Consider the following 15,728-nt stretch of genomic DNA (forward strand, 5'->3'; position numbering starts at 1 on the left):
CAGAAAGAGACCAAAAACATGTCAGAACTGACAGAAGCTGCATTGGGAAACGAGCAATCTGCATATTTGGGGCGATAGAACAGCAGCATCATGCAGGATGAACCTGTGGAAGCAGTACTGACTCCAATTTGACTCAGTGAGCAAACCAGACATGGAGGATTGCATGAGTGAAAATCAGAGAAAGTTCCAGCTCTGATTTAATGTTGATAGCATGATGCATGGATACCACGATCCAGGACTGGAAACAAATTCAAACTTAGAAGGCCGTGAGACAGATCTCATAAGAGACAGCTTCATTCGGAGGCCCACTGAAGATGTTACCTAGTATGGCGATGAAACGTCTGAAAACGAACCTTTCAGCTCGGCAATCAGACCTATATCCAGAACCTCAACCTGAACTACAAATCTTCTCAAAACTCAATATAGAACTCATATTTTGGGAGTGGCGAGTTAGAAAAATTGCAAATGTAAATATAAGGAAATATACAATTTTTGCCAGACACAAATATTTGGGGGAGACCAGGGGAGAACAGCGAAAGTGTTACTGAGGCTCTGAAGCACAGGAAAACCTCGAACACAGCAGTAAGCACCGACAAACCACCATACTGCAGCATAAAAATCCTTTTTAAAAAACGACAGAATGCTTGATCACATTTGGAAGGTATGGCATCAAAAATAGGAAAATTTAATTTCTGCAATGGGCCAAATAGAAGAGAAATTGGACACCCTGGAGAATACAATTCATGAGGTATAAATAACTTCTAAACTAGATCGTAAGGCAGAAGCTGAGCTAGTAAATAAACATCTCAGCATAGTTGGGAGTGCAGCAGATTATGTTAATGGATAAAAGTGAAAGGTTAAAAAAAATTAAAAGTGAATTGAAAGCCTTTGACAGCTATTTCAACTTCAGTTCTTGAAAGGGCAAGCTGGAACATACAGGTGAATCTAATGGAGAAGTGTGACAACAGTGACTTAAGTCAGAATTCATAAGAGGCGGAAACATTGTAGGTATTATCAATGAGTCTTTGTCAGATCATTGCAATCCAAAGGAGACCAAATTCGAGAGAATGCAGAGTGAAACAGAGGTTCAGAAGCAAAACAAATCTCTCCTAAAAGGAGAATACAAAATCTGGAAAAGAAGCTTGGTGGAATTTATTCATTTTCTGAGGGACAGAACGTCATAAAAGAGACTAGATAAACCAATGCAGCAGGTAAAACAGCTGCATTATCTAACACTGGAGCAATGAAGCCTCACATGTGCAAACAGTGCACACTTTTTGAAATCAAAAGCTTTTAATTAGTCAAGTAGGTCACTTTCAGAATATATGCCTAAGTAGATCACCTCCACAGAAAAATAATTAATTAAAGAGCATACCCAGACAAAGGAATGTGTAAAATAGAATGGTGTTTAGTCAAAAACAAATCCAAAGTTTTCTTAGTGGAAATTTAGACCAAACATCTTGGCATGCTGTCAATGATTTTCTAGATTTGGAGATGCCGGTATTGGACTGGGGTGTACAAAGTTAAAAATCACACAACACCAGGTTATAGTTCAACAGGTTTAATTGGAAGCACACTAGCTTTTGGAGCGTCGCTCCTTCATCAGGTGGTAGTGGAGGGCTCAATCCTAACACACAGAATTTATAGCAAACATTTAGAGTGTGATGTAACTGAAATTATACATTGAAAAATTGATTGTCTGCTAAGCCTTTCATCTGTTAGAATACCGTGATAGTTTCACTTCTTTCATGTATAAATCACAAAACATTTTTTAAAAATTTGCATTCTCGGGTTAGCTGTTAACAATGGGTGATTAGTAGACAATACGTTGAAAGTGTTAGCCCCCTGTGTTTTCTGTCTATGCCATGATTCTAATCTAAAAAGTGGGATAACGGAGTTCTACGTAAATTCATGCAGTTTTTGAGCTTAGAATTCTACATGAATGCATGCAATTTTTGAGCAAAGTACAATGTAACCCTGCAAGTACAAATTCACCCCACAAAATATATGTATGCATGTGGGTCTTTGTCTGTCTGTGTATGTGTGTCTGTCTGGGTTGGGGGTTGTGAGTGTAAGAAAGTGTGTGTGTGTAGTGAGTGCAGAGTGTATTAAGTCTGTGAGGGGGTATATGTGTCAGTATGGGAGTGTGTGTATGGATATCTATGTGCGCATCTGTGTCTATGTCTCCGTGTGTGTGTGTGTGTGTAGTGCAGTGCAGTAGTGATCACCTGTAATGTGACATGAACCCAAGGTCCCGGTTGAGACCCGCCCTGTGGAACTTAGCTATCAACCGCTGCTCGCCCACTTTTCTCTGCTGTCTGGTCCGAAGTCCACCTTGGAGGATGGTCACCTGAAGGTCCGAGGTCAAATGTCCTGGACCACTGAAGGCATCTTGAAACTATTGTACAGGGAATCTCCAGCTTCTGTCGCGACACTACGGATTTCTTACAGAAACTCAGCACCCACGGACCAGTCGAACTGAGAACACTCCTCGTCACAATGGACATTTCCGCACTCTACACCAGCATCCCCCGCAAGGATGGCATTGCAGCAACAGCCTTAGTACTCAACACCAACAACTGCCAGTCTCCAAACACCATCCTACAACTCATCAGCTTTATCCTTGATCACAACGTCTTCATCTTTGACAACCAATTCTTCATCTAGACACATTGAACAGCCATGGGGACCATATTTGCACCCCAATATGCCAACATTTTTAAACACAGGTTTGAACAAGACTTATTCTCTATGCAGGCTCTCCAAATAACATTATATACCAGGTACATTGACGACATTTTCTTCCTCTGGATCCATGGCGAGGAGTCACTGATAAAACTACACAGTGATATCAACAAGTTTCATCCCACCATCAAACTCGCCATGGACTACTCTCGACTATTTGTCTCATTCTTGGACACATGCATCTCCATCAAGGATGGACACCTCAGTGCCACTCTCTACTGCAAACCCACAGACAACCTCACAATGCTACACTTCTCCAGCTTCCACCCAAAACATATTAAAACAGTCATCCCTAAGGACAGGCCCTATTCATACATCGGATCTGCTCAGATGAGGAGGAATGTGACAGACACCTGGAAGTACTCAGGGATGCGCTCACAAGAACAGGGTACGATGTCCAACTCATCGACCGCCAGTTCCAACATGCCACAGCAAGGAACCGTGATGACCTCCTCAGGAGACCGACAGGTGCTGCAACCGACAGGCTACCCTTCGTTGTTCAGTATTTCCCAGGAGCTGAAAAGTTACGCCATGTTCTTCGTGACCTGCAACACATTATCGATGAGGATGACAACCTCACCAAGACCTTCCCCACACCTCCACTACTTGCCTTTAAACAACCGCCAAACCTCAAACAGATCGTTGTTCGTAGCAAGCTGCTCGGCTCTCAGGACAGCACCATACAACCCTGTTACGGCAGGCGCTGCAAGACGTGTCAGAGTGTGAACATGGATACCACCATTACGCATGGGGACACCTCCCACCTTGTACATGGCAGGTACTCATGTGACTCAGCCAACATTGTCTGTCTTATACGTTGCAGACAAGGATGCCCAGAGGTATGGTACATTGGGGAAACCGAGCAAAGGCTACGGCATCGAATGAATGGGCACTGCACAACCATCAACAAACAGGAAGTTTCCCTCCCAGTTGGGGAACACTTCAGTGGTCCAGGACATTTGACCTCAGACCTTCGGGTGACCATCCTCCAAGATGGACTTTGGGACAGGCAGCAGAGAAAAGTGGCCGAGCAGAGGCTGATAGCTAAGTTCCGTACCCATAGAGAGGGTCTCAACCAGGATCTTGGGTTCATGTCACATTACAGGTGACCACCATTGCACTATACACACACACAGATACTCCTACACACACACACAGGCACTCCTATACACACGGACACACATACACACAGACGCGCACACAGACACCCACACACACCCTTACAGACACACACACTCCCACACTCTCACATGCACCCCCTCACAGACTTAAGACACTCTGCATTCACTACACACACACACACTTTCTCACACTCACAACCCCCAACCCAGACAGACACACACAGACTCACATGCACACACACAGACCCACACACGCACAGACCCACACACGCGCGCACACACACACAGACTCACACGCACACATATATTTTGTGGGGTGAATTTGTACTTGCAATGTTACATTGTACTTCGCTCAAAAACTGCATGCATTCATGTAGAACTCTGAGCTCAAAGAAATATCATAATATTATCACATAGGGAGGTTTAGCCGACATAACACTGCTTACAACTTACAGAACCTCAACTACATGATCTGGGGCATTACACTTGTATGTTAAAGGTATTCTTCAACATAGGCATTGCCAAATATGGGAAAATCTTTGTTCTTCACAACCAAAAAGTCTCTGTCCTGAATGGAACGGTGTGTATTGACCTTAAACCTGTTCAAAAGGTGGAAGAGGTTAATCAACAAAATGCAAGGTAAACTGATAGAGAATTTTGTTGGACTCCATAAGCTTAAAGCAAGATCTCTTGGTTTTAGTTACTGACGTAACTCCACAGAGGCTGGTATCCCATCACCAAGTCACCCTTTATTTACCTGCACATAGTACTTAACACTGGTCTGGCTCTCAGAGTGAACAGGATGTCTGACACTCCTGTTCTTACCTGTCAGCCAGGGTCCCTGATTGGACCAGGGGAACAGCCACTATCAGAGAACTTATATTCTATGATGTCCCCCTTGCTGACCTCATTACAATCACTACAGTTATGTTGGAATAAAAGATTTGTTTCATACTATATATAAGATGGAAAGCAGTAACTATAGTGGTTTGGCTGGAGTGTTTTCTACTGCTGTTAAAACTGAATAAGGTTCAGATTCCAAGTGCAATAAAGTTTGAGAAGAAGTACAAGCAAAGAGGTAGCCACCAAACTGTCTACATGTCTTAAGAAGGTTATATAGTTTCAAGACCGATAACAGAATCATCTGTAACTGAATTGAGTCACCTTGCAACACATCACAGTGAACAGCTATCTACTCCAAATTCAAATCTGCCGTTAGGGGTGATTAAGAAGGAACAAGGTTAAGCAAAATGTCTGACATTTCAACTTTCAGGGATAAAACCCCAACAGCAAGAAGGGTTATCACATCTAACAAGAATGAATCTCCAAATAACAGAATTGAGGAAATGAACAAGCTGGTCTCACCAGTAATTCAAATGTTGACAGGGAAGATGAAAGCCCTAAATATTCATGAACATAAAATTTTGATTTTGCTTACTTCAACACAATACCAAATACGAAATAAGAAAAAAATTTCACTGAAAGAAATTGAAGATGTTGTACATACATAGAAGAGATAAACATTGGGCCAAGATCTAAAATGCTGCAAAGGAAAGAATTACTTGCTTGCTATACTTGCTGTTGGGGTTTTTTCTCTGAAAGTCGAAACGTCAGACATTTTGCTTAACCTTGTCCCGACTTAATCGCCCCTAATGGCAGATTTGAATTTGGAGTAGATAGCTGTTCACTGTGATGTGTTGCAAGGTGACTCAATTCAGTTACAGATAGTTCTGTTGTCAGGGGGCGCACTGACAGCTGTACTTCCCTGAAATCCTCCATAAAAGATGTACAAAAAGTTTAAGACCCTCCAGTTCAAGAGACAGCTACGGACCTCAGACAATCAGGAAAGCAATCCAAGCCGAACATCTTCTACCCAATCAACAGCCATTCTGCTAAGCTTTTCAAGGTTGTAAAATCTCAAGGGGATAAAGATAAAGTGAATGGCAGGTGTCTTTTCCATAGGGTGGAAGATTTCAAAACTGGGGGGCATACTTTAAAGTGAGAGGAGAAAGTTTTTTAAAAAGAGCATGAGGCACAACCTTTTTTACACTGAGTGGTTTGTGTATGGAATGAACTTCCAGAAGAAGTACTGGATGCAAATACAAATACAATGTTTCAAAGACACTTGGATAAGTACATGTTTGGAGGGATATGGGCCAAGAGCAGGCAGGTGGGACTAGTTTAGTTTGGGATTATGGTTGGACCAAAGGGTCTGTTTCCCTGTGATTCTAAATCCAAAATGAACACATTTGGGGAGAAAAGTAAAACCTCCAGATCTTTATTTGCAAATTCAAAGATTAGTGGTAAATACAAACACCTAAACAAATAAGACCATAAGACCATAAGACATAGGAGTGGAAGTAAGGCCATTCGGCCCATCGAGTCCACTCCGCCATTCAATCATGGCTGATGCGCATTTCAGCTCCACTTACCAGCGTTCTCCCCGTAGCCCTTAATTCCTCTAGACAACAAGAATCTATCAATCTCGGCCTTGAAGACATTTAGCGTCCCGGCTTCCACTGCACTCCGTGGCAATGAATTCCACAGGCCCACCACTCTCTGGCTGAAGAAATGTCTCCGCATTTCTGTTCTGAAATGACCCCCTCTAATTCTAAGGCTGTGTCCACGGGTCCTAGTCTCCTCGTCTAACGGAAACAATTTCCTAGCATCCACCTTTTCCAAGCCATGTATTATTTTGTACGTCTCTATTAAGTCTCCCCTTAATCTTCTAAACTCCAACGAATACAATCCCAGTATCCTCAGCCGTTCCTCATATGCTAGACCTGTCATTCCAGGGATCATCCGTGTGAATCTCCGCTGGACACATTCCAGTGCCAGTATGTCCTTCCTGAGGTGTAGGGACCAAAACTGGACACAGTACTCCAAATGGGGCCTAACCAGAGCTTTATAAAGTCTTGGTAGTTCATCTCTGCTTTTATATTCCAACCCTCTTGAGATAAGAGACAACATTGCATTCGCTTTCTTAATCACGGACTCAACCTGCATGTTTACCTTTAGAGAATCCTCGACTAGCACTCCCAGATCCCTTTGTGCTTTGGCTTTATTAATTTTCTCACCATTTAGAAAGTAGTCCATGCTTTTATTCTTTTTGCCAAAGTGCAAGACCTCGCACTTGCTCACATTAAATTCCATCAGCCATTTCCTGGACCACTCTCCCAACCTGTAGCCTCCCCACTTCCTCAGTACTACCTGCCTGTCCACCTAACTTCGTATCATCGGCAAACTTCACTAGAATGCCCCCGGTTCCCTCATCCAAATCATTAATATATAATGCGAACAGCTGTGGCCCCAGCACCGAACCCTGCGGGACACCGCTCGTCAAATCTTTGGCAATATGATAATTATGAGGGAAAAAGAATTGGGAGTGTGGAGCAGAGATGTTTTAATAGGGTCTGAAGGGGTTAAAACTTGATTGAGTACAGTAAGCATTATTTACTATGATGATGTCGTACAACTTAGTCAGAGTAAACTAAGAGCTGATGAAGGAACCAAGCTAAGATGAGCATGCTCTTAACAGTCTTTGTTGTAAAGTAGATCACAGTCAGCACCTCTGTAAATCATTGCAGTGATGCAAATAAACTTTATAATATTTATTCAACATAACTCTTATAGTTAGACCAGAAAGGGGCTATCTATATCCACATTATACCTCATCAGGCTGGAAGGACCCTCCACGCACAACATTGAGATGGTGAGCTTTGCTGGCAAATTGATTGTGGAGGGCTTTAACTACTGAGTGTGGGCACCCAAAACCAATGCAAGGATCCTTTCCAATAGCAATACCATTGGTACGATCTGGAGCAAGATTTTCCTTTTGTTTCCGACAAATAATAGGTACAAGGCACCCAAGTGGAAACTTGGTACAAACAGAACACTAATCTGAAACCATCTAATCTATATGACTCATTGTCACACCTAACGGTTACTGTATTTTACCTGGAGTTCAAAAATTAGGTGATAGATATAGATATTTTTCTGGAAAACATTGCTCATCAGCAGTTCATTTTGAACTGTTATACTAAATGATGCAAAAAGCAAATGCAGTGTGCATTTAAGTTTATATGATATACTCTTGGAGGAGCACAAAGGCAACTTTTTTAAAAATGCCTTTGCGTTATACATTCTTGTCTTCATCATTTATTCAACTCCTGTTTATGATTAACTGCACGTATAATATTATATAGTAATGCACCAATATCTTTCACTGTTGTTTGTTGGTTTTAAATTAACTCTTAAACAATTTCTGATCAAGCAGAGCAACAGACAGTGATGTTACTCAACAGATCTCCCACAGTTTCAAAAAGGTATCCTCCCATTCCATTAGAAGCTCTGGAACATGAAGTCCAGAAACGCTCAGCTGATGATGGCAAACTATTTCGGGAGGAATTCAATGTGAGTTTGGAGCATGTTTCATGTGATTCTATGGAAAAATGAAGGAACTGCAAACTTTGAGAGCCTTAATGCTGTTCTGGAATGCAGTTAAGCATAAAGGAAACCTTTATCTTTGCAAAAGTTATTTCCTTAGTTGGCAGGAAGCTTGATAAGTTTCTTAAAGTTGATCTACCACCCAGAATAATATTTTTATTGTGTATAGATGGACTGAACAGTTTAATTACTTTTAAATGTAGTGAAATATAGTTCTGCAACATAACGTTTACAAGAACAATTTTCATGGTAACAGTATATTGAACTGATGCACTAAAGTCCCATCATGAACTGAATAATGTGAGTTGGCAGTCTGTTTCATGTGTTCCAAGTTTCTTATCCTCATGTTGACACTAACTGATGTTAACAGAATTCTCCGCAGGCAAGGAATGAATTTCATTGAATGAACGCTGACCATTCACGCATCTCTAAATAGACAACTGTATACAAAATCAGGAAACCAATGTAGCTTGAAGAAGTTATGAAGACTATAGTCAAAACAACACACTCTATTTAATGTTTTTTCTTACAAAATTAACAGTTTGTCTCCCCAAAATTTCTGACCCATATACTAGCATGAGAGACAAGAGCCTAAACATTGTATGAGGTTCCTTTATCTGGGCATTGAATAGACAGAGGATACTGGAACAAGGGTGGGAATGCAGACCTCAAAGCCACCCAGACAACAGAAATAGCCGAGGCCTGATGGGCAACTAATTCTCTCAAGAAGAAGCTAAGGCACCCTTTACCTTGCTGCTGGTTAGATTTATGCCCACTGACCTGGCAAGATTCCAGAAAAGACAGTATGTTGCTGGAAAAGCACGGCAGGTCAGGCAGCATCTGAGGAGCAAGAAAATCAACAATTCGGGCCAGAGCCCTTCATCAGGAATGAGGCTGGGAGCCTTGGGGATGGAGAGATAAATGGGAGGGGGGTGGGGCTGTGGAGAAGGTAGCTGAGACTGCAGTAGGTGGATGGAGGTGGGGATAAAGGTGATAGGTCGGAGAGGAGGGTGGAGCGGATAGGTCGGAAGGAAAATGGACAGGTCATGAGGGTGGTGCTGAGCTGACAGTTTGGAACTGGGATAAGGTGGGGGGAGGAGAAATGAGGAAACTGGTGAAGTCCACATTGATGTCCTGAGGTTGATGTAAGGCGTTCTTCCTCCAGTTGGGTGCTGAGGGATTGGTGATGGAGGAGGCCCAGGACCTGCATGTCCTGCATGGCAGAGTGGGAGAGGGAGTTGAAATGTTCGGCCACGGGGCAGTGGGGTGGGTTGGTTAGTTGGTTGGTTGGTGGGGTGTTCCAGAGATGTTCTCTAAAGTGTTCTGAAAGTAGTCGTCCAGCCTCCCTAATGTAGAGGAGACCGCATCGGGAGCTTTGAATACAATAAATGACATGGGTGGAAGTGCAGGTGAAACTTTGGATTTGGAAGGCTCCTTTGGGGCCTTAGACTGAGGTAAGGAAGGAGGTGTGGGTGCAGGTTTTGCAATTCCTGTGGTGGCAGGGGAAGGTGCCAGGAGGGAAAGGTGGCTTGTTGAGGCGGGGGGGGGGGAGGACATGAACCTGACCAGGTGGCCGTGGAGCGAATGGTCTTTGTGGGAAGTGGCTAGGGGTGAGGAGGGAAATATATCCCTGGTGATGGGATCATTTGTAAGTGACAGAAATGTCGGCGGATGATGCGATTTATGCGGAGGTTGGTGTGGTGGAAGGTGAGGACCGGAGGATAGTAAAAGCTTTTTCAGGTATGTGAAAGGCAAAAAAATGGTTAAGACTAAAATTGGGCCCTTGAAGACAGAAACAGGGGAATATATTACAGGGAACAAAGAAATGGCAGAAGAATTGAATTGGTACTTCAGATCTGTGTTCACAGGGGAAGACACAAGCAATCTCCCTGAGGTAACAGTGGCTGAAGGACCTGAACTGAAGAGAATTTATACTAGCCAGGAATTGGTGTTGGAGAGACTGTTAGGTCTGAAGGTTAATAAGTCCCCGGGGCCTGATGGTCTACATCCCAGGGTACTGAAGGAGGTGGCTCGAGAAATCGTGGATGCGTTGGTGATTATTTTTCAGAGTTCAATAGATTTGGGATCAGTTCCTGCGGATTGGAGGGTGGCTAATGTTGTATTACTTTTTAAGAAAGGTGGGAGAGAGAAAGCAGGAAATTATAGACCAGTTAGTCTGACCTCAGTGGTGGGAAAGATGCTGGAGTCTATTATAAAGGATAAAATTACGACACATCTGGATAGTAGTAACAGGATAGGTCAGAGTCAGCATGGATTTGTGAAGGAGAAATCATGCTTGACTAGTCTTCTGGAATTTTTTGAGGATGTAACTCTGAAGATGGTCGAGGGAGATCCAGTAGATGTAGTGTACCTGGACTTTCAGAAAGCTTTTGATAAAGTCCCACATAGGAGGTTAGTGAGCAAAATTAAGGTGCATGGTATTGGGGGCAAAGTTCTAACTTGGATTGAAAGTTGTTTGGCTGATAGGAAACAAAGAGTAGTGATAAACGGCTCCATTTCGGAATGGCAGGCAGTGACCAGTGGGGTACCGCAGGGATCAGTACTGGGACCGCAGCTTTTTACAATATATGTTAATGATATAGAAGATGGTATTAGTAATAACATTAGCAAATTTGCTGATGATACTAAGCTGGGTGGCAGGGTGAAATGTGAGGAGGATGTTAGGAGATTACAGGGTGACCTGGACAGGTTAGGTGAGTGGTCAGATACATGGCAGATGCAGTTTAATGTGGATAAATGTATGGTTATCCATTTTGGTGGCAAGAACAGGAAGACAGATTACTACCTAAATGGAATCAATTTAGGTAAAGGGGCAGTACAGAGAGATCTGGGTGTTCTTGTACACCAGTCAATGAAAGCAAGCATGCAGGTACAGCAGGTAGTGAAGAAGGCTAATGGCATGCTGGCCTTCATAACCAGAGGGATTGAGTATAGAAGCGAAGAGATTCTTCTGCAGCTGTACAGGGCCCTGGTGAGACCACACCTGGAGTACTGTGTGCAGTTCTGGTCTTCAAATTTGAGGAAAGACATTCTGGCTATTGAGGGAGTGCAGCATAGATTCATGAGGTCAATTCCTGGAATGGTGGGACTACCTTATGCTGAAAGGTTGGAGCGACTGGGCTTGTATACCCTTGAGTTTAAAAGACTGAGAGGGGATCTGATTGAGACATATAAGATTATTAAAGGATTGGACACTCTGGAGGCAGGAAACATGTTTCCGCTGATGGGTGAGTGCCGAACCAGAGGACACAGCTTAAAAATATGGGGTAGACCATTTAGGACAGAGATGAGGAGAAACTTCTTCACCCAGAGAATGGTGACTGTGTGGAATGCTCTCCCCCAGAGGGCAGTGGAGGCCCAGTCTCTGGATTCATTTAAGAAAGAGTTGGATAGAGCTCTCAAGGATAGTGGAATCAAGGGTAATGGAGATAAGGCAGGAACAGGATACTGATTGAGGATGATCAGCCATGATCATATTGAATGGTGGTGCAGGCTCAAAGGGCAGAATGGCCTACTCCTGCACCTATTGTCTATTGTCCTTGTTGCAGTTGGAGGGGTGGAGTTTGAGGGCAGTTGCAGGATTAGATGAGATGCATTGGAGGGCATCTTCAACCACTTGGGTGGGAAAAGATCGGTCTTTAACCCCACCATCCCATGGCTGAACATTTCAACTCCCCTTCCCACCATGCCGAGGACATGCAGGTCCTGGGTCTCCTCCATCGCCACTCCCTCACCACTCAACGCCTGGAGGAAGAACATCTTGTCTTCTGCCTTGGAACCCTTCAATCCCAGGACAGCAACGTGGACTTTGCCAGTTTCCTCATTTCCCCTCCCCCCACCTTACCCCAGTTCCAACCTTCCAGCTCAGCACCACCCTCATGACCTGTCCCACTGTCAATCTTCCTTCCCACCTATCCGCTCCACCCTCCTCTCTGACCTATCACCTTAACCCCCACCTCCATCCACCTATTGCATTCTCAGCTACCTTCTCCCCAGCCCCACCCCCCTCCCATTTATCTCTCCACCCCCAAGACTCCCAGCCTCATTCCTGATGAAGGGCTTCGGCCCAAAATGTTGATTCTCCTGCTCCTCGGATGCTGCCTGACCTGCTGTGCTTTTCCAGCAACACACTCTCAACTCTGATCTCCAGCATCTGCAGACCTCGCTGTCTCCTAGAAGATTCCAGGGAAGTATGTCTCTAGTCTTTTGAATAAATCAGTCAAAAATATGTGACTTTAACAAACGAAATGGGAGGTTTGGGACCAATCCTCCTCTCTCATCTCATGCCTACTCTGGCCGTGTACCTATTGCAAATCCGTGCCTAGGTCAACCCATTTGTGGCAGCCTGGAAAACCACAGCACAAATGTAAATTGCGCGAAACACAATATATTGGGTTTCAGTGACCTATTCTTCTGTTTAGTGTCTGAGACCTGAGCATTCTTGAGATCCCACTGAAAGTAATTCAGAATGCATTAAATGAAAGGAAATTAAGAGAGCAGATAACTTATCTTCTGGTTCCTTTTGAAGCAGTTTCTGGTAAAATTTGCCTGAAGACATTGTGACTGAAATACATAATGGACATTTACCACTTAGAACACCTGATTGCCTAGATCAGGGAAGTATCATGCTACATGAATCCCTTATCGCCAAACCTCAACAACATGTCCTCTTTTCCCCGACACCAAAAAGAAGTATTCTTTTCCGAGGGCACAATACCAGTGTTTAGCACTGTTTCTGTGGATAAGTTTTCAGCAAATTCAAATCTCGCCCATGATTCATAGCTACAAAACCACAGTGCAGCAATTCCCTTTACATATGTACATTGATGTTTATTACCTAAAGCCCATGGAGCTGATGTTTCTAGCTTGACTGTTCATTGTTTATTTACTTTGATTCATGAAAAATTTGAAACAATTAACTTCTTCATACAGGTGAATTCAAAAATCACAAATTTGGATCCTGGGGAATGTTAAAGTGGCTGACAACCATGAGATTGCATCAAATTAGATTTTTGACCTGAGGCAGGTGGAAAAATTATGGTTCTAAGTTTTCCAGGCAACAAAAATGCCATTAATTGCTCGAAGAAAAGGGAGATTGCTTGTTGATAAAAATTTGTAAAACATCCCAAGTAGCAATCACAGATAAAATTTACTTTGTCAGCCACTTTGGGAAGGTTAAATTAATCTTGGGTCCCTGAAATTCTAGTGCTCTGTACAAATGCTTGTCTCTTTTCCTTGAAAGTGAGCTGATTCCAAAAGATTTCAGGTGGGATCATCACGATGAAACATGGCACAATACACCCCTCACACCTTAATGCTTGTTTATTTTTGCTGCTGTTAAATATTTCTGCTAAGTTCATCAATTTTGGTTCAGAACTGAACATACAGAGAGAATAGTACTTGAATATTTTGCCACATTAAAAGTGGATGTGGTTTCTTGCTTTACCATTCCTTTGTATTAACATTCAGTGGTGTACTCCACTATTCAAATAATCGTTGCCTGGTTTTCTATCTGTAGTCTCTGCCAATTGGAACGTCAGTAGGATGCTGCGAATCAGCAAATAGAGAGGAGAACAAGGACAAAAATCGTTATCCCAACATCCTGCCAGGTAATGAAATCTCTTTAGTGTTCTCAGGTAAAGTTATATGCCCTTTTCCAGCCTGTATTATTTATTTGCAAGTTATATTTTCAAGGAATAGTTGTGCTTTTTGACAGCACTAGGCTCCGGCTTCCTCCCACAATCCAGAAATGTGCAGGTTAGGTGAATTGTCCATGCTAAATTGCCCATAGTGTTAGGTGAAGGGGTAAATGTAGGGAAATGGGCCTGGGTGGGTTGCGCTTCGGCGGGTCGGTGTGGACTTGTTGGGCCGAAGGGCCTGTTTCCACACTGTAAGTAATCTAATCTAAAAAAAACATTTATACGTTTTTAAATTAGGGGCAGAGTACTGGCATGGATAGAGGATTGGCTGACTGGCAGAAGGCAGGGTGTGGGAATAAAGGGGTCTTTTTCAAGATGGCAGCCAGTGGTTAGTGGGGTTCCACACAAGTCAGTGTTGGGACCACAACTATTCATGTCATACATGAACAATCTGAACGAAGGAACTGAGGGCATTCTTGCTAAGTTTGCAGATGACACAAAGATTAGTTGAGGATTAGGTAGTGTTGAGGAAGCTTGGAGGCTGCAGAAGGACTTGGACAGACTAGGACAGTGGGCAAAGAGGTAGCAGATGAAATACAGTGTGGGAAAAGGAGAGGTTATGCACTTTGATAGGAAGAATGGAGGCACAGACTATTTTCTAAATGGGGGAGGCTTCAGAAATCTGAAGCACAGACTGACTTTGGAACCCTAGTTCAGGATTCTCTTGAGGTTAACATGCAGGTTCAGTTGGCAGTTAGGAAAGCAAATACAATATAAGCATTTATTTCAAGAGGATTAAAACAAAAGAGCAGAGCTATACTGCTGAGACTGTATAAGGCTCTGGTCAGACCACATTTTGAATATTGTGAGCAGATCTAGGCCTCATATCTAAGAAAGAATGTGCTAGCATTGGAACAGTGTCCAGAGGATGTTAACGAGAATGATTCTCGTGATGAAGGACTTGACATATGAGGAGCAGTTGAGGATCCTGGGTGTCTCAATGGAGTTTAGCAGGATGAAAGGGATCTGATAGAACCTTACAGAATACTGAGAGGCCTGAATAGAGGGGACGTTGGGAAGGTGTTTCCAATAGTTGGAGAAATTAGGATCCGAGGACACCGCCTCAGATTGCAAGGACGACCCTTCAGAACTGAGATAAGAGAGAACTTTTTCAGCTACTACTTCAGGTAGTGAATCTGTGGAATTCATTGTTGCAGAAGACTGTGAAGGGCAAATCATTGAGTGTATTTAAGACAGAGATAGATGGGTTCTTGATTCATAAGGGGTTCAAGGATTATGTGGAGAGGCAAGAGAATGGAGTTGAGAAATATCGATAGAATGGTGTAGCAGACTCAGTGGGCCAAGTGGCCTAGATCTGCTCCTATATCTAGTGGTCTTTGGTCTTTTGGCCTAAATATTTTAAAGTACAAGCAGAAATAGTGGGTTATGATATGCTTTTGCTCGAATAATTAACAAGTGTTTAATGTGAAACTGCAGTAAGGAACATTAAGATATCATTTAAAAGTTAAAAGTATTTTGTAACAGGGATATTGTTTATAAAATGGAATAATTTTAGCTAGGTTTATTGTAGGCATGGCTTAATATCTGATGGTTTATTTTGCTGTGTTTCTTTGGACAGCTATGAATTGATTTTCTTTCCCCCTATATTGTCTTGAGATGTTCTGGTGTCACTGTATACCTAGAGTCTGGAGGTATCATCTGCGAGTTTCCCTCCACATAACACAATATCCTGACT

At 42.9% G+C, this 15,728-nt stretch overlaps 1 protein-coding gene across 13 annotated transcripts in view; it reads left to right on the plus strand.

Moving 5' to 3' along the window:
- Nucleotides 1-15,728, plus strand: part of ptprea (protein tyrosine phosphatase receptor type Ea) — a 273,287-nt gene that overhangs the window by 219,561 nt on the left and 37,998 nt on the right. For 12 of the 13 annotated variants that reach the window (XM_072557608.1, XM_072557600.1, XM_072557603.1 and 9 more), the window contains 2 exons: nucleotides 8,140-8,279; nucleotides 13,852-13,942. In XM_072557608.1, the coding sequence (XP_072413709.1) occupies nucleotides 8,140-8,279; nucleotides 13,852-13,942 (231 nt within the window). The remainder of the gene's footprint in view (nucleotides 1-8,139; nucleotides 8,280-13,851; nucleotides 13,943-15,728) is intronic. The other variant, XM_072557611.1, reaches the window with a different exon arrangement.

Source organism: Chiloscyllium punctatum, chromosome 38 (genome assembly GCF_047496795.1).
Source record: "Chiloscyllium punctatum isolate Juve2018m chromosome 38, sChiPun1.3, whole genome shotgun sequence".
NCBI lineage: Eukaryota > Metazoa > Chordata > Chondrichthyes > Orectolobiformes > Hemiscylliidae > Chiloscyllium > Chiloscyllium punctatum.